The sequence below is a fragment of the Miniopterus schreibersii genome (assembly GCF_964146895.1).
Source record: "Miniopterus schreibersii genome assembly, chromosome: 2".
Classification (NCBI taxonomy): Eukaryota; Metazoa; Chordata; class Mammalia; order Chiroptera; family Miniopteridae; genus Miniopterus; species Miniopterus schreibersii.
This window is the reverse complement of record NC_138102.1, coordinates 76,333,402-76,353,280: the sequence shown is the minus strand read 5'-3', so window position 1 is coordinate 76,353,280 and position 19,879 is coordinate 76,333,402. Positions and strand designations below refer to the sequence as shown.

The 19,879-nt window shown below is 33.9% G+C and overlaps 2 protein-coding genes across 9 annotated transcripts in view; one reads left to right on the top strand and one right to left on the bottom strand.

Moving 5' to 3' along the window:
- The window catches only part of LOC308553266 (uncharacterized protein), a 115,781-nt gene that overhangs the window by 22,405 nt on the left and 73,497 nt on the right, over positions 1–19,879 (top strand). The gene's annotated exons all lie outside the window — the stretch shown is intronic.
- The window catches only part of LOC308553265 (uncharacterized protein), a 39,672-nt gene that overhangs the window by 17,645 nt on the left and 2,148 nt on the right, over positions 1–19,879 (bottom strand). Inside the window, exons 2-5 of one of the 6 annotated variants that reach the window (XM_081129068.1) lie at positions 16,003–16,093; positions 12,954–13,098; positions 10,829–10,958; positions 6,977–7,078 (exon numbers count right to left, since the gene is read on the bottom strand). In XM_081129068.1, the coding sequence (XP_080985194.1) occupies positions 6,977–7,078; positions 10,829–10,834 (108 nt within the window). In that variant the 5' untranslated portion in view covers positions 10,835–10,958; positions 12,954–13,098; positions 16,003–16,093. The remainder of the gene's footprint in view (positions 1–6,976; positions 7,079–10,828; positions 10,959–12,953; positions 13,099–16,002; positions 16,094–19,879) is intronic. The other 5 variants (XM_081129069.1, XM_081129070.1, XR_013998221.1 and 2 more) reach the window with 5 other exon arrangements.

Genomic DNA, 19,879 nt, shown 5'->3' with positions numbered 1-19,879 from the left:
AGAGAATGCAATGAAAACCAAATGGCTATTATGAACTTTGATTGTAAGATGAACTATCAATTTCAGAGCAATTTCAAAGGAGGTGATCTAGCTTCGGAACCTTTCCTTCAGATCAGACAAAGCTGGCCTTTATTAAGCATTATCTCGTCATTTGGCTGATCCCTTAGTGCGTGGGAATAACAATGAATAAAACCGAAAGACTTAGTTTTTCTGGACTATCTCATTCAGTGTTCTGAATTTTTAATTGCATGTGCTCCTAGCCAGCTTACAAATTATATGCCTAAAGATAAAACATACAACATACAAAATAAATACCCGATATTAGCCTGAAAAGAGCCTCCAAAGTCACATATTCAATTTTTTAGTTTCAACCAATACAGCTATACTATGAATATTGAAAATGGAATTGTATCAAAACTATAAGTTGCTTACTGGTGCTATATACATTCTAATCTATATCTAACAAACATACCAGACAACATATTGAACGGTATCGGGGCGTGGGAGAAGTGGGTAACACCGAAGTGGGTAAGACTGAGCTATTAGTTATCAGTAGTATTACAGCATCCCTCAGTCCTGCTATTTAACTACAAATCTAAATGGAGGTAATCTAGTATAGAATGTATATTTTGAAGTAAAACAAATTTGAGTTTAAATCTTGACTACATTACTAACAAATTCTGTGACTTTGAAAAAGTTACTGCCTTTGTGAGGCAGTCTTGTCATTTTGTAAACTAGAAACAAAATTATGTAGCTTAATGGGTGTCATAAAGATCTACTGAAACACCAGACTGCCCAGGTTCAAATCTTAGTTACCTCACTCAATTTTTTGCCTCCATTTCATTTGTAAAATGAAGATACTAGTCCCTACCTCAAGGAATTATGAGGATTAAATACCTTTATATAAAGTGCACACAACAGTGCCTCGCACACAGCAAATGATATTATTTGTTTATACTATAATTCTTATTTAAAGCACCTATCCAGTACTTGCCCCTTAGTGTGTTTAAAATAAATGTTAATTCCCTTTTATTTTACAATTGAAATTATTTTCCTTTTCTCTAGATACATTTTAAAAATATATATTTATTAAGATTTATTAAGGTATAACTGATATTCAGTAAGCCACACATATTCAAGGTGTACAACTGATAACTTTTAACATGTGTATTTAAAGTGTACAATTGATGTTTAACATGTATACACTCGTGAAACCATCACCAGAATAAGAGAGTGAACATATCCAACATCCCTAGAGATTTCCCCTGCCTCTTTGTAATCCCTCCCTCCTTGCACCTCTCCCCTCAGGCAACCATTGGGCTTTTGTTCCTATAGATTAGTTTGTATTTTCTAGAATTTTATATATGTAGAATTATATGGTATGTTCTCAGCTTTTTGTCTCTTCACTCGGAATATTATTTTGAGATTCATCCATGTTGTTGCATGTAATAGTTCATTCCCTTTTATTGCTGAGTAATAGTACATTGTATGAATATATCACAATTTATCTGTTCACCTGTTGATGGACATCTGAGTTGCTTCTAATTTGATACTTAAAAAATAAAGCTGCTATGAACATTCATGTACAGATCTTTGTAGGAACACATGCTTTCTTTTCTTGGGAAAATACCTAGACTGAAATGACTAGATCATATGTTGGTGTATATTTAACTTGTTAAAGAAATTGACAAACTATTTTGCAGATTGCCTGTATCATTTTACATTCCTACTAGAAGTGTATTAGAGTTCCAATTCCTCCACATCCTCAACACCACTTTTAACTTTAGCTGTTCTAATAGATATGTATATATATATTTTGTATATAGATAACTAGTTATTGCATCATGGTTTTACTTAGTGTTTCCCTAAAGACTAATGAGATCAATACAGTTGAGTGCTTTTTCATATGCATGTTTGCTATCCAGGTATCTTCTTGGTGAAGTGACTATTCAAGTCTCTTGTCCATTTTTTAATTGAGACTTTTGTTTTCTCTTTCAGTTTTGAGAGTGTCTTATTATCTTGATACAAATCCTTTATTATATGCTTTGCAAATATTTCTCCCAATCTGTGGTTTGTTCTTTCTTTTAGCAGTGTCTTTTGAAGAAAAGAAGTTTGTAAAATTTAAGTCCAATTTATCAATTTGTTCATTTACAAATTGCGCTTTTGGTGTCCGATCTAAGAAACCTTTGCCTAACTCAGAGTCACAAAAATTTTCTTTTATTTTCTTCTATAAGTTGTATAGTAACTTTAGGTTTTACATTTACGTCTGTCATCACTTTTGAGTTAATTTTTGTATATGGTATGACATATGAATCAAAGTTCATATTTTTGTATGTGGATATCCAGTTCTTCCACCACCATGTATTGAAAAATGTCTATTCTTTCTTCACTCAATTACCTTTGCACTTTGTAAAAAATCTGTTGTCTTTATGTATGTGGGTCTTTCTGGACTCTGTATTCTGCTGCATTTATCTATTTGTCTATTTCATACTAACAGACTATTTTGATTACTGTAGATTTATGGTAAGTCTTAAAATCAGGTAGTGTGAGCCCTACAACTTTGATCTTTTTGTCAAAATTAGTTTCAGCTATTCTAGATTTTTGCATTTCTATATAAATTTTAGACTGAGCTTGTCAATTTTTTTAAAAGCCTACTGGGATTTTAATTTGGATTGTATTGAACCTATAGATCAATTTGGGAGAAGTGGCATCTTAACAATATGAATCCATGAGGCAGATATATCTTTCCAATTATTTAAGTCATCTTTAATTCTTCTCAGCAATATTTACAGCTTTCAGTGTACAGATCTTTCATGCCTTTTGCCAGATTTATCCCTATTTATTTTTTAAAATTTTTATTGTTGAAAGTATTACAGATGTCCCCCTTTTTTCCCTCATTGACCCCTTCCACCCTGTTCCCACCCCCTCCAGGACTTCACCGCACATGCACTATTGTCTGTGTCCATGGGTTATGCATATATGCATAGAAGTTCTTTGGTTAATCTCTTCCCACCCCTCCCCCAGATTTATCCCTATTTCATATTTTATGCTATTGTAAATGCTATATACTTTTTTGCATTTTCATTTGTTTGCTGCTAGAATGTAGAGCTATAAATAATTGTTATATATTTATCATGTAGCCTGCAATCTTGCTAAACTTATTAGTTCTAGTAACTTTTTGTAGAGACCACCAAGTTGAATAGATGGATGATTATGTCAGTTTTATTTCTTCCTTTCCAATCTGAATGTGTTTTCTTTTTTGCCTGTTTACACTGGTCAGAACCTACAATGTTGAATAAAAATGGTAAGAGCAGACATCCTTGTATTGCTCCTGATCTTAAGGGGTAAGCATGCAGTCTTTCACCATTAGGTATGAGGTTATCTGCACGTTTTTTGTAAAAGCCCTTTACCTGGTTGAAGAAGTATCCTTCCATTCTTAGTTTGCTGAGAGTTTTAAAAAAATCAGGAATATTAGATTTTGTTGGATGTTTTTCTACATCTAGTGAGATGATCAGTTTTTTGTTTGTTTTTGTTTGTTTGTTTGTTTTTAGTTTAATTTGGTGAATTTCATTGATTGATTTTTGAATCTTAAACCAATCCTATATTTTTGGGATAAACCTCACCCAATATTATCCTTCTTATATATTGTTGGATTTGATAAAATTCTGTTTAGAATTTTTATAGCTATATTCATGGGGGAAACTTTCTGAACTTTCTTTTTTTGCATTTCTATATGAATTTTAGAATCAGCTTGTCAATTTTTTTAAAAGCCTACTGGGATTTTAATTTGGATTGTATTGAACCTATAGATCAATTTGGGGAGAAGTGACATCTTAACAATATGAATCCATGAGGCAGATATATCTTTCCAATTGTTTAAGTCATCTTTAATTCTTCTCAGCAACATTTACTGAACTTTCTTTTTTTGTAATGTCTTTGTGTGGTTTGGGTATCAGGATAATGCTGACTTCAAAGAACATTTTCATTTTTCTGGAAGAGTTTATGTATATGTGTGTGTTTTTCCCCTAAATGTTTGGAAGGATTTACCAGTGAAGCCGTATGAATCAGAAGTTTTCTTTGTGGTAATGTTTTAAACCCCTAATTCACCTTTTAAAAAACAGATAAATAACTATTCAGGTTATTTCTTCTTGAGTGAGCTTTGTTAGTTTATGTCTTTCAAGGAATTGGCCATGTCATCTAAGTTGTTGAAATTTTTTGCCTAAAATTGTTCAGAATATTGCCTTATTGTCCTTTAAATGTCTGTAGAATTTGTAATTATGTCACCTCTCTCCTTCCTGATATTGGTCTTCCTGATGTGTGCCTTCTTACTTTTTTTTCCCTGACCAGTCTGGCTAAAGGCTTATCTATGTTACTGATCTCAAAGGACCAGATTTTGATTACATTGATATCCCCAATTGATTTTTGTTTCCATTTCATTTATCTCCACTTTGATCTTTATTTCATTTATTTTGCTTTGTTGAGTTAATTTGCACTTCTTTTCTAGTTTCTTTTTTTAAAAAAATATTTTTATTGATTTTTTTGAGAGAGAGGAAGGGAGAGAAAGAGAAACATCAATGTGAGAGTGGAACATTGATTGGCTGCCTCCTGCATGCCCCTACTAGGGATCAAGCCCATAATGCAGGCTTGTGCCCTGACTGAGAATGGAATCAGCAACATTTTGGTGTATGAGATGATGCCCAACCAACTGAGCCACACCAGCCAGGGCCTTTTTTAGTTTCTTAAGGTGGAAGTTGAGACCACTGATTTGAGACTTTTTGTATTTTCTAATATAGGCATTTCATTTATACAAAACTTGTTATGTTGCATTTTTATTTTCCTTCAGTTCAAAATACTTTCTAACTTCATTTTTTATTCCTTCTTTAATCAATGGGTTATATAGAAGCATGCTATTTTGGTTTCAAATATTTGGGGATATTCCAGTTAGCTTTCTGTTATTGATTTCTAATTTAATTCCATTGTGGTCAGAGAAAATACTTGACATGACTTGAGTCCTTTAGAATGTACTAAGACACGCTTTATGGCCTAAAACAGAGGTCAGTAGGCAAACTTTTCCTATAAAGAGTCCAATAGTAAAATATTTTAAGCTTTGTAGGTCACATACAGTCTCTGGCACATATTTTCTTCTTTTTTTTAAAGAAACCTCTCAACTTGTAAAAACCATGTTTAGTTTATGGGCCATACAAAACCAGGCTAGATTTGGCCCCGAGGCCATAATTTGCTGACCCCTAGCCTTGAATATAGTTTCTCTGGGTAAATGTTTCATGTACACTTTAAAGAGAATATGTATTCTTTTATTGTGAATGTTACAGAAAAGTCAATTAGGTAATATTGGTGGAAAACACTGAGTTTACTATATCTTTGCTAAATTTCAAGTTATTCTAGCAATTATTGAAAAAGAGGTACTAAAATCTCTATCACTGTGGATTTGTCTGTTTCCTCCTTGTGGTTCCATCAGTTTTTGCTTCACATATTTTGAAGGTCTGTTATTTGGGGCATAAATATTTAGGATTGTTATACTCTTCTCATTAACTGGCCCTTTTATTATTATGGAATGGCCTTCTTTATCCCTGGTAATAATCTTTGCTCTGCAATCTACTTTCTTCATGTTAATATAGCTACACCAGTTTTCTTTTTATTAGTGTCCGCAGTGGCATGTAGATTATTTCCATCTTCTCATTCTTAAAGGTTTTGTGTCTTTGTATGTAAAGTGTGTTGGGTCTTGCTTTCCATCCAATCTGACAATCTCTGCCTTTTAATTAGGATTTTTTTTAGATCATTTACATTTAATGTGATTATTGATATTACATTTAAGTTTATCATTTTGCTATTTTCTATTTGTTCCATCTGTTCTATGAGTTCCATCTCTTCATTTTTCCTTTCCCCCTTTTTCTGCCTTCTTTTAGATTATTTTTTGTGAATCCATTTTTTCTCCTTTGTTGGCTTATTAGCTATAACTGTTTTGTTATTCTGTTGGTTGCTTTAGGATTTATAGTCTACATGTTCAACTTATCACAGTCTAAAGTGATATTACACAACTTCACATATAGCCAAAGAACCTTATATCATATTTCTATTTTACTCTTCCTGGCCTTTATAATAGTGTTGTCATGTATTTTGCTTATGCATATTATCAATCCCACAATACACTGTTATTATTTTTGTTTAAACAGTTGATTATCTTAAGAGAATTTTAAAAAATATTTCACATATACCCTGTTAACCTTTTCCAGTGCTCATCATTCCTCTATGTAGATCTATATTTCCATCTGGTATCATTTTCCTCTTGTTTGAAAAAACTTTCGTGCAGTCTGTTGGAGATGATAATTGAATTTTCACTATGAATTTTCAGTCTCTCTGCAACACTCCCAGGTTCAAAGTGAGCAAGCATCAATTAATCTATTCCCTGCCATACTACAAACAGCCTTGGCTAAACTGTAGAAGAGAAAAATGAAAAGGAGCATATTATACAACCACGAAATAGCCTAGAACCTTGCCTCAAAAGTCCAGCTTGGGGAAAGAACTTGTGGTATGCCAGGGTGTTAAAAGTGACTGAATAAACATGAGGCATCTTCTCAGATATCAATTTTACTCAGAGATTTTAAAGAGATTTATAAGCAGTATATTTATACTACACATAGGATTATTATGGTATATAATGCAACATTTATATTAAATTTAAGACAAAATGTGAAACTAAAGAAAATTATAGCTTGGGACCAACATTCTAGGCAATTTTTCTTCTCTGCTATTAACTACACTTTTGTAAAAAAGTTTGAGGAGCCATGACTTTGATGATTATTCATGATTAAAACGTCTCCTAAAATTGGATTCTGTCAACAAATGTAGATTATTCATAGAGGTTTTTATTTAATTTGAATATGCATTTCTGAATTGACCACTATATCTTGCTGTTCAGCTCATGAATCATCTCTAATGGTGCTCATGAAAAGTGTACTTGATTCCAAGTGTTTAAAACGCCCATAATTATTCCTGTGAAGAAGGACCAGTTCTCACTCTTCTGGCTGTTAGAAAAACTGTCCAATTTTCTGATTCCCATCTAGGATAGAATAAGAATGCACATAAAGAAACCTGTTAGAAATAGGCCTAAAATAGAGATAATGGGCTCGCTATAAAGATACTACCAAAAAAATCCACTTCTAAGACTGCATCATAAGGAAATAAAGCAAAAATTTAAATATTAGATTATTCCTTTACCAGTAGGAAAAAAATTGGTTGCAATCAATATAAATACCCCCAAATAAGAAAGTGTTTAAATTACAGTACATCCTTATATTCTATAATAGAATACATATTCAGCCATTAAAGTATATTATAGCTGAATATTTATTGCTAGGAATAATACATCTTACTCATTTGTATTTTCTTTAATATTAACTGCTTGTAGTAAGGAAAACCCAAAGTTTTCATAAATACTTATTCAATATGAATACTTATTCAAAATGATGACATCATTTGTTTATTCATTCATTTAACAAATATTGGCAGTATTAAATAAGACATAGTCCTTGCCCTCATGACTTAATTTGTGAGAAAAACAAGGGTGTGATCAACAATCTTGGAAAATTTTTATTGCTTTCATTCTCATTACTTAATTGCCCAATCATTCCCTCCCTTATTCATCAAGGACTTTGGCACTTGGCTTTCAGTATCCACCTCCTTGCATTTTCTGCTATTGTGTGACTCTTCAGTGTCCATATGGACAACCCATCCAACAACCTTGAATTCTTCACTCCACCCGCTCACATCTACTTCATTCAGCAATCCATACCCAGAGCCACACCCTCAACCTTCTGATTACCAGGAAATTGCTCCACAGCCTTAGACTCCAATATATTGATCTCTGACCACAACCATTTACTGTCCTAGTTTGTTTCACTCCATTACTCCCTAAACACCAGCTTTCTTTTTGAACCTCCATTCCTCAACTATTCTCTTTTCTTTCAAACCATGATCTCCCACATAGCTTCAAATATTTTCCCATCAGGCTAGATTCCCAGGTACATCAGTCTCTCCTGCTTATAACCTTGTCCACTGGTTTAATTCATCCTATCCCATTCCTTAGAGCATATATTTTATACTATCTTTTTTAAAAAAAATATATATCTTTATTGATTTCAGAGAGAGGAAAGGAGAGGGAGAGAGAGAGATAGAAACATCAACGATGAGAGAGTCATTAATCGGCTGCCTCCTGCATGCCCTGTCTGGGGATCGAGCCCACAACCCAGGCATGTGCCCTGCCGGGAATCGAACCCCGATCACCTGGATCCTACGTCAACGCTCAACCGCTGAGCCACGCCTGGCCGGGCTATACTATCTTAATTCAACTCAAACTTGCTACTTCACCAATGCCCTTATCTCTTTTATGCTTCCTTTATCAGAAAAAAATAAAAACTATTAGCTATTAACCTCCCTCATCCTCTTGTTCCACCTCTGCAAGTTATACACATATAACTACCTTCACCTGCTTCATTCTAATCACAGAGGAAGAATTATCCTTTCTCTTTTTCCAAGTCAGTTCCTTTATGTGCACCCTTGATCCCATAGTCCCTCTTCTCCTACAGAATCTTGCTTTACCTTTATCTCTCTTTTTCATCTCTCTTCTCTGCTGACCCTTTTCCCACATTTTATTTTTTTTATATTCCACATATGAGTAAGATCATGTGATATTGGTCTTTCTCTGACTGGCTTATTTTAGTTAGCATAACACTCTCCAGTTCCGTCCATGCTGTCCCAAAGGGTAAGAGATGCTTCTTTTTTATAGCTAAATAATATTCCATAGTGTAAATGTACCACGGCCTTTTTACCCACTCACCTACTGATGGGCACTTGGGCTGTTTCCAAATCTTAGCTATTATAAGTTGTGATGCTATGAACTTGGGGTGCATAAGTTGTTTCTGATTGGTGTTTCGGGTTTCTTAGGATATATTCCTAGAAGTGGGATCACTGGGTCAAATGGCAGTTCCATATTTAATTTTTTGAGGAAACTCCATACTGTTTTCCATAGTGGCTGCACCACTCAGCATTCCCACCAGCAATATACTAGGGTTCCCTTTTCTCCACGTCCTTGCCAGCACTTGTTTGTTGATTTGTTGATGGTAGCCATTCTGACAGGTGTGAAGTGATATCTCATTGTTGTTTTAATTTGCATCTTTCTCATGATTAGTGACTTTGAGCATTTTTTCATATGTCTCTTAGCCATCTGTATGTCCACTTTGGAGAAGTGTCTATTTAGGTCATTTTCCCACTTTTTAATCTGGTTGTTTGTCTTCCCTTTGTTTAGTTGTAATGTGTTCCTTATATATTTTGGATATTAACCTCTTATCAGATGTACCATTGGCAAATACGTTCTCCCATATAGTGGGCTCCCTTTTTGTTTTATTGATGGTTTCTTTTGCTCTCTTCACTGTAAAATCTCCTCAATTTTGTAATATCCAATTTTGTAATAACAGCACTCGTTATTTCCCTTTTAAAGAAGAAATGAAGAGCTTTGAAATAATATAAATCTATTGTAACCATTCTCAACTTTAATATACTTTTCAACCCAACACAACAGAATTCTGCCACCATCAATCCATTCAAAGTGTCCTGGCAAACATTACTAATAGCACAATTACCAAATCTCATGATCTTTTCAATTTATTTGACCTGTCTTATCTTCTGACTTCTTTCATTCTGAAACCTCTCCCCCAGTGGCTTCTCTAACACTGAGCACTGATGGTGCTCCCTTCCATCCCTCTGCTGTTTCTTCTCAGTTCTTTTGCTGCCTCCTCTTTGCCCACTTACTAATGTTGATTCTCATTTCCTCTCACTACATTCAGTCTCTATGAGCAATGACATCCATTATCCCCTTAATATCACCTATTTAGTGATAGCTACTTCCAGCCCAGGCCTTTTTCCAAAACCTCAGACACATATGTTGAGCTCCCTGCTCAACTTCTCTACATGAATATCCCACTGACACTTAATCTTCCATATTCATTCAAATATGTCCACATGGAGCATCTCATCTTCCTCCCCTTTCTTAGTTTTCCATCCCACACCCAAACACACACACGCGCACACACACACATCCCCCAAAGTCCAATTCTTCCTCTATTTGTCTCTATCCTAGTTAATTATACCACCATTGTACTCTACAACCAAGCCAGGGACCAGGTAGTCATTCTAGATTTCTCTCTCATCTCTAGCACTTTCGTAGCCCAAAATCTCATTATTCCCCACCATGACTGTAAAACCACACAAAAATACTTCCATTTATTAAAAATAATAATAAAGTACATTTTACAACATTGCTCCTAGTATCTAAATTATGAAATGACAAACACATTACATTATTATCAAACCATGAAGGTTTATGCAGGAACATATACAACTTGCACTATCCCCAGAGATCAGAAATCTTGTTCATACCCCTATACCTCACAGTGTTTAACACATAGTAGTTGTTGTTTAACTCTCTGATCACTTTTGAATAAAGTAAATATAGCATATTTAAATATATCCATAATAATTATTAGATGCATGTTAAATAGCTCAATAAATAATAATAGGATTCTTATTAATCTTATATAACAAAACGTAATTTTTACACCTTGTTAGTTCGCCAGAATTTCTTTAAAACATACCTCACACACAACGCCACATAGGAATTGGATTCCCTACAAACTGAGCTTCCTCTCACTCCTATTCTACTGTCATAGACAATACTTAATCTATCTGTGCTCCCTTAGTTTCTGCCCAGTCCTCATCCCCAAAATGATGAAAGTGAATGTACCCTTATGGATACCTTCATAGTAAGAAGAGTGTGACCTAGGTGGATCAGAGAGATCCCATTGTCTCCCCAAGTCTTTCCTACTTTGTTCTCTGATGCCTGAAAGATGGACCCTCTAGTCTACAAGATACGAACATCAATTTTCCTAAAGAAAAGAAACAAAATACAGTATTCAGTAATACAAAGTGAATCAAATTCAATAATGCTAATATACGAAAGACAAATATAGAGCCTTCCTTTGTCAATTGGGAAGAACAAAAGAAAGGGGTATATTATTAAGGGGCCTTCAGAAGCAATGCCTTCCGATCATTCCTGGTTTTTAAAAATTTTTCTTTAATGCATATTATTTTATAATTAGAGGGGAAATGTTCAAAAGCAAGTCCACGGGTCTAGTTTTAAGGGCAAATAAAAGTTATAATATGACCATATGTAGTACTAACATTTTTTACATCTAAATAATTAAAGGAATTTCAATTTTATATAAAAGGAAAGGAAATTTGAGTAGAAATAAAGATACATGAGGGATCATTAGATTTAGGCATATGTTACAAGAATTTCTTATCAGGAAAAGGTTTTGTATCTACCATACTATATTAGTAGTTTTGCAGTTTACTGAGTTCACTGGGTCAAAAGTTAACAGTATGGGGTCAACAAGTAAATGAAATATTAACATCAAAAATTAAAGGATTGGAATTAAAAACAGGGCATACTCCTATGATGAAGAAAAGGAAAAGGTGTTCCCACTAGAGCTGTAAACTATTCACCTATTTAAAATAAATTACTTCTTCAGAGCTGCCCTAAAAAGTTAATTTGTTTTAATCACATAAGCATTTCTTTGCCAAAACAGAGTGTGCTGTATTTTATTCTCATTTCCTTATGGATTTGTTCTACAAGAAATAATTTTTCACATATTAAGTAGTTCTCAACTGTCATAGAGAACTGGTCATACATCCTCAGTCATATCTTCCAGAAAGTAGAGGGCCTCAATTTTTGTTTGCTAAAAATAAGTAAGAAATGAATGTTAACAGATTCCTGGTCCCTGTCCTCTCAACTTCCAGGATAAGGCTCATCCCAAGTCAATAAACACTCTGAGAGAGTCATGAGTTATAGTATTTTAGTTTTTACCCATTGTAAAGTTTACTTTATTAAAACCCTTCTATTTTCTTTTGATAAAGGGCAAAGAATAGATCTATTTCTATTACTCATAGTCTTTTTTATTATTTAAAATTATTCCCCAAACATAAACATTTTAATGGCTATCACAAAAAGTTAACCAAACCTTGGTATATTTCAGACCAAATATGGTATATGATTTACCGTTCTGAGTGTCACTTTTGAGAGAGGCCCTATTAACCTGAAGAATAACCAGAAGAAGGGAGCTAAGACAGGTGAAGGGTTTAAAATAATAAAGCCATTAAAGAAACTAAAAGGATGTTTGGGGAATGGGGATTTAGATGTCTTCTGGTTGAAAATAACTGTGTTCATATTTAAAGGGTCATCACATATAGGTGGAAATGAATTTGTTCTCAGTTGCTACAGGGGGCACCCTGACAAGGGTGGCAGTTACAAAGTGATGTTTTTGCTCTTAACGATTCTATGATTCCAGAACTGAATAGATTAAATTTTCTTTATTAAGCTCTTATGAAATTTATATTATCTTAAAAGCAATGTTTCAAAACATTGTTTTTACTATTTCATCTAAGGCCAGCATTGTCACACTAATTTTTTAGAAAGTATATAACTGAAACAAATGGGTTTATCCATTTCCAGGTATCCTACTGGTAAAAAAGGGGGAAAGTTCAAACTTCTTCAATAAATACTAACCATTATTAATTGTAAAGTAATTTTAGTTCAGTCCCATAATCTGTGGCCAAGAATATGGAAGCAAAACAATTCTTCATATAGGGGAAAAACCTTATACCTCCATAATCTTAATAAAGTTTGAGTTGAAAATGCTATACATATATGAATCTGTTCTAGCCACTTCTAAAAATTAAGGCTCCAAGCCATGCAAAGTAAATTTCCCAAAACAAAAGTACATTTCCTGATGAATGTATAAATTTTCTCCCATGTAACTAATATTGACATACTTTAAAAATTACTTGCCCGGCCAGGTGTGGCTCAACGGTTGAGTACTGACCTAGGATCCAGGAGATTGCGGTTCGATTCCCGGTCAGGGCACGTGCCCGGGTTGCGTGCTCGATCCCCAGTCAGGGCATGCAGGAGGCAGCGGATCAATGACTCTCATCATTGATGTTTCTATCTCTCCCTCTCCTTTCCTTTCTCTGAAATCAATAAAGATATATTTTAAAAATTATGGCAAAAAACCCAAAACACTACTTTTAGTAGTTTCTAAACTGCTTTTAGTTTCTTTTTGCCTTATATGATTATTAAAGGGCCATCCAAATATTATGGATAATAAAGTACATATATTGATCTTCCATTAAAGAATCACAACTGCAGAATAAATCTGTTTCTAAACTGTATATTCTCTTAAACTGATACCTAATTAATTGAAGTATATAGTTATGAATCATTTAAGTAACCTCTGAGGAGGATTCTATAATTTTTTTAAAAAAATATATCTTTATTGATTTCAGAGAGAGGAAAGGAGAGGGAGAGAGATAGAAACATCAACGATGAGAGAGTCATTGATCAGCTGCCTCCTGCATGCCCCGACTGGGGATCGAGAACGCAACCCGGGCACCTGCCCTGACTGGGAATTGAACCCTGATCTCCGGGATCCTAGGTCGATGCTCAACTGCTGAGCCATGACCGGCCGGGCTATAATTTTTTTTAATGTACCAATTAGCTATAGGGAAAAGAAACTATCAAAGTTTTTTGACCAAACAGAGATATACTCAATATCTAAAATAAACTATAAGCTTGCACTTTGAAAACGGAATGTATACTGGTGAATTTGTAGGAAAAGCTCATCACATTCTTACTAACAATTTCAATAAATGTGCAATTTTATGATTTCAGTAATAGACTGGATGCTGGATCTAACTGCTGTCCAACTTGAGGTCTGACACTTCACAGACTTAAAAAGATAAAAAGTACTTTTTATGAATTTGTTACACAAAAAAGTACAGAAAAATACCTAGATTTAGCATTAAAAATATACTTGCCCTGGCTGGTGTGGCTCAGTTGCTTGGAGCATTGTCCTATGCATGGGAGGGTTGTGGGTTTGATCCCTGATCAGGGCATGTGTGGGAGGTGGTCCATCAATGTTTCTCTCTCATGTTGATGTTAGTATTTCTCCCCTCCCCCTTCTCCTTTCTCTAAAAAGATCAGTAAATATGTCCTTGGGTGAGGATTTTTTTTTTTTTTAAACAAGTATATACTTACAATGATTAGAAATTTAATTTGAAATTTTCAGGTAAATATTAACTTGAAAACTTAAAAACTCATAGTAGAAAGTAAATAGCTATAAGACACAGATTAGAAACATTTTTAAACCAGCTACTATTAAACTTTGTACTTTTTGCCTTTATTATAATTCTTGTAGTTTAGTAGATATAATATTTCTGGAGGGTAAAAATCCTAGCATAGCTATTTAGAGCACAATGTTTTAAATATATGATAATAAACAAGTACAAAACCATCTTAAAATACAATACCTTGTTTGTAATAGATACTCAGTAAACATCAATTTATTTCAATTAGAAAACCACCTTAATATTCAGTATGTAACAAATATTTACCACTTTATATTCTTTACAATTTTAATGCTCAGTTTGTAAGAATACATAGAATAAGTCATTCTCAGATTTGTTCAGGTGGCAGAGCAATTGGTGATCCTGTCTCTCTGCTGAATACCATTCATTCCCATTAAATATTTGTCAATGCCAATAACTGTGGTAAAGACACAGAACAAGAATATATACAGCCCCAGCTATTAGTAAACTGTCAAAACCAGGAAATATATTTATGTATATATATCTAAATATGTATGTATGAATATTCACTACCTCAGCCACACATCAATACATAGGCAAAATGGCTATTTATGTGTATATTAGTTTCTTATTGCCACTGTAACAAATTGCCCTAAACTTAGTGGCTTGAAACAATAGAAATTTACCATCTTACAGTTTTAGAGGTTAGAACTCTGAAATGGGTCTCAGTGGGCTAAAATCAAAGTGTAGGCAAAGCTGCATTCCTTCCTGGAGTCTCTAGGGGAGAATCTGTTTTCTTCCCTTCCAGCTTTTAGAGGCTGCCCTCATTTCCTGGCTCCTAGCCCCCTTCTATCTTCAAAACTAGCAATAGCTGGTTGAGTCTTTCTCACATTTTACCACTCTGACACTGACTCTTATGCTTCCGTCTTCCACATTTAGAAGAACCTTATAATTACAATAGTCCTACTCAGATAATCCAGGATAATCTATTTTTAGGTCACCTGAGTAGGAACCTTAATTCTATCTGCAACCTTTGCCATGTAACATAACATATTCATAGATTCTGGGACAGGGACATCTTTGGGAGGATCATTATTCTGCTATCATATATATATGAACAGTTTTTCCTGTTTTTCTTCAGGAACTTGCATCAGCCATCAGCCATCTCTGAAATTATGCAAACTGTTCACATGTGTGCATGATTCTAGAGAAAGGATTCATAACATTCAACAAATTCTCAGTTTCAGAATCACAAGACTAGCTCATAAAGCACCACTGTTCCTTAGAAGCATAGTTTGGTGGTGTCAACAGTTCCAAAGTTTAGATTGGCCTTTTAACATGTATATTTTTAACTTTGATTAGAAAACATTAATATGGGTTGAAAGTTTTTGCTGAAGTATATTTTTCTCTGTGTGTTTTAGAAGTAGTTGTAATCATACTAATTATACTTCTTTATATCTTGTACTTATAAACATTTTTCCATGTTGGTATGCATCATTTTTTTATGATGGTAACAGCAAATGCAGTAGATATTCCACAATTTACTTAATAATCTTCATAGTATTAAACATTTCATTCTCCTATCCCCCTTTTTTACTATTATATTTAATGCTTGAATGAGGCTCTTGTATAGATTTTTTTTCCTTATTTTGGATTTATTTCACCTAGGCTAAATTCCTGAAATTAGAGTTTTGAGCAGGAAAGATATGAATATTTTATAACCCTTTTTTATATATCACTAAATTATTTTCCAAAAGGTCTGTTTAAGTTTACATTGGCTTTACTTACCAATACCATCAATGTGAGGAGGGTTTTGTTTTTTCTTCATGTCTCTTGGATTTTCTAATATGTTCACCAGTACCCTTGTTAAAGTAAATTTCTAAAATATAAATACAATCATATTACTCATTGGTTTAAGATTTTTCAATTGCATCAATATAAAGGTGACATGCAAGGCCCTTCATGCTTTAACTTCTATCCACTTATGAGGCTAACCTTTCTGACCTTCTCCAAAGGCACCTAGGCAACAAATCATATTAACTACCTCAATTTTCTTGAACCTTCCTGTTTTCTTATACTCCAGTGATTCTGCTTTAAATGCCTCTATGGCTTAGTTGTACTCTCTCTTTTACACTGAGGTAACTCCAATCTTTTAAGGCTCCACTAAGGTATCCCTCAAGACAGCTCTATCAAGCTGTAACCTCCTCCTATAAAGTTTTTCTGAGCCATCTACTCCTAACCTGGGTTATATGCTCTTCCTCTATATTGATCAAACTACAATTTTCAAAAAATTTGTTTCTTCCATTAGACTTTCAGCTCCTTGCTAACAGAGACTACATCCTTTTCATCTCCATTTATCCAGTTCTGATATGGTAAATGTTTAATTCAGTGTGCCAGTGCATATCAAATCCATCAAAACATACCTACATTTTGGGAACTGCTATTCCCATATCTGGGAAATCTTCCAATAAATAGGCAAATAAATGAGAAAGTCAGTTAGGAAAAGTACACAAAAGACATAAAAACATTCAGTTCAGAATTTTTTACAATAGCTAAATATTGGAAACAACCTAAATGCCAGAAATAGATGAATAGGGTAGATGATATGAAATATGTAGCCCATCAATTTGGAATGAAGGTTGTAAAAATGGTACAGTAACTCAGACGTTTATGACATATTAAATTGAAAAAGACAAAGGAAACAATTTCCCACTAAAGCCCTATAAATTAGAGGTACAGACATTAACTAAAAGGGAAAGTGAAAAATGTATGAGTTGTTTGTATGGATTATGATTTTATTGCCTTAATTCAGAACTTCATGAATGTTGCTATGCATCTCAATTATAATAAAAATAATTTAAAGTTAAATCCATGCCATTAACGTATGTGTATATATTGGTGTATTCATATACACACACACACACACACACACACACACACACACACACACACACACACACATATGCATATGCATATATTTCCTAGCCCTGTCTCTGAAAGGTCCAAGAAGCAGAGATACCTCAGTAGCAATGAACATCCGTAGCCTTGGTCTCTAATACAGTTCTCCGTTAACAGGGCTCCTTAGAGAAAAGGCTAATTCCAGGGTGGGGCAGGGTAAGGATAAGATAAACATGGAACATCTTATTATACCACAAAGTTAAGAAGTGTAAAAAAAAAAAATGATGTAGGCATGTCACAAAGACACAGGAGCCAAACTAAAGGTCTTCCCTCTAGCTAAATCTGGGACAATTCGAACACCAAAATAATTAAATATAGATTTAAAGATTTAGAGGTGAGAAGTCATGATGTATATAACTTACCTTAAAGTGATTCAGAAAAAAAAAATTACAAAATATATACATATATAGATAGAACACACACATGAAAATGAAATACAGAAATGGAAAAACAGGAATTCTAAGTTAGTGCAGATAAAATTAATTAATTAATTAATTAAATAAATAAATTCTTTGTTTGCAGTAGAATGTTGTGGGCCAACTGTTAAATGTGGAGGGAGTACTAAGTTGGTCGAATCATTTTGCAACCATCATGGAAAAATTTTATCAGCAATAATGGATGCTAAATTTAAACAGGATTTTTGATGAAGAGCAGTATATATTTTCAAATGTCTCTCCAGAAATTGCTTATTAATTGCCAGGAAGAAAAAAAACACTATATGGTGGAAAATTCAAGCCACATATGGACCAGGTGATCAAAATTAATATCATCAGTGTAGGCTAGATGGATATCATGTGCTTCCAGAAGTGGTATCCTGAGAAGGACATATATCACCTGCACAGTAATCCAGGTTATGAGGTTATGAAATACATAACCTCAATCTGATCATGAGTAAACATCAGACAAAAACAAAATAAGAAGTGTTCTATTAAAATTGGGGGTGGGGAGACAAGCTGCATTCTTCAAAGATGTCAAGGTACAGTTTTTTCTAAGGCTATGAAAATATTCTAAAGTAAAGGATGTTAAAGGGTCAGGACAACTAAATGTAGTACCTAACCCTAGACTGAATCTGCCCAGGAGGGGGAAATGCTACAAGAATCAACCTACAAAATTGGAATATGACGGTAGATTAAAATATTATTTCAATGTAAATTTATGAAGTTTATAAGAAACACACTCTCAAGTATTTAGGAGTTGAAGGACCAGGATGTATGTACTAAACCTCAAATGGTTCAGGAAAAAAAACTGTGTATGAACACACATAAATGTGAAAAGAGAGAAGCTGTGCATAAGAGGAAGCAATTTTCCCCAACTTTTTGTAAATTTAAAATCATTTCCAAATAAAAAGGCTTTGTTTTGTTTTTTCAATTAAGTCCACTTCAGAGAAATACCAACAGGAAAATAAAAAGTACTCATCTAAGTAAGATTTTTTAAAAAAACCTTCAATAGTTTATACTGTTTTCTTTTTTTTAATATATCTTTATTGATTTCAGAGAGAGGAAAGGAGAGGGAGAGAGAGAGATAGAAACATCAATGATGAGAGAGTCATTGATCAAGCCCGCAACCCGGGCATGTGCCCTGACCGGGAATCGAACCCCGATCGCCTGGATCCTAGGTCGAGGCTCAACCGCTGAGCCACGCCTGGCCGGGCTATACTAAGTTTTCAAGTTACTTTTCAAAATGTCTTCTCTTTAAGAGTCTTCATTCTTTCTTATAAGATTTTATCAGCTTTTATCTATAGCTTTCACAGTTTTACCTAAATAAGTTAATATGCTGAAGCCAACATACCATCAGTTGTAGTATACTCATTAGAAATAGCAGGAGGGGAAAAAATAAACATTGAAAGTACAAGACCTCTGTTCTCCACACTACACCCATATTTACTATTCCTTAACTGGTGATTGCACTCCAGTTTCCAAGTAAAACTTCAGATTTTAAATTATGACTCCAGTTCTACTGTTATGACAAGTAAAGAGTATGCAGAGACACAAACTGGATGGGTGAAAGGGGTGAGGGAGGGATGATTAACTCTTCATTATATTCAAGAGGAAAGAAAGCTGAAAACTGCCCTGAGTACCTAAATAATCGAGTTATTTCTTTTCATAAAGTACATTATTTTGTGGAGTGTTAAAATATAGGGAAGGTATTCTTACTAGTTTTTAACCTGTGAATTTGATGGTCTGAAGTAAAAGCTCTTTCTTTTTTTTCTTTAAAATTCAACTCAGGAATTTGCACCCCCTTGTGGTCAAATAAAATTTTTCATTTGCACAGTACCATTTTTTCCAATTGGGCTTTTTGTTCAGGCATAGGAACCATGTTACTTGATTTTGTTTTCTCCCATTTAGGTGAATCAAGAGCTTTAATGAAGGATTTGGGGTGTACTAAATAAGATTTTAAACAAAATGGCTTAAATCTAAAAGTAACCTCCAAATAAACTTTAGTCTGTGCAAAATGGAGATAATAATTGCACCCACCTCATGGGTTAGTATGAGGATTCAAGGGGAAAATGCATATATACTTAGCACAGTACCTGGCACATAGTAGATATTCAATGCTATTATTTATCAACAATAACATCATCAATTGTATACAGTCATTCTCTTGACAGACTATACTAAAAGGGAGCTAGATAAAAATTTTTACCAATTCATGAAGTTTAATACAATCTTGCAAATAAGCTCCCAAAATATATCACTTATCAAAACTT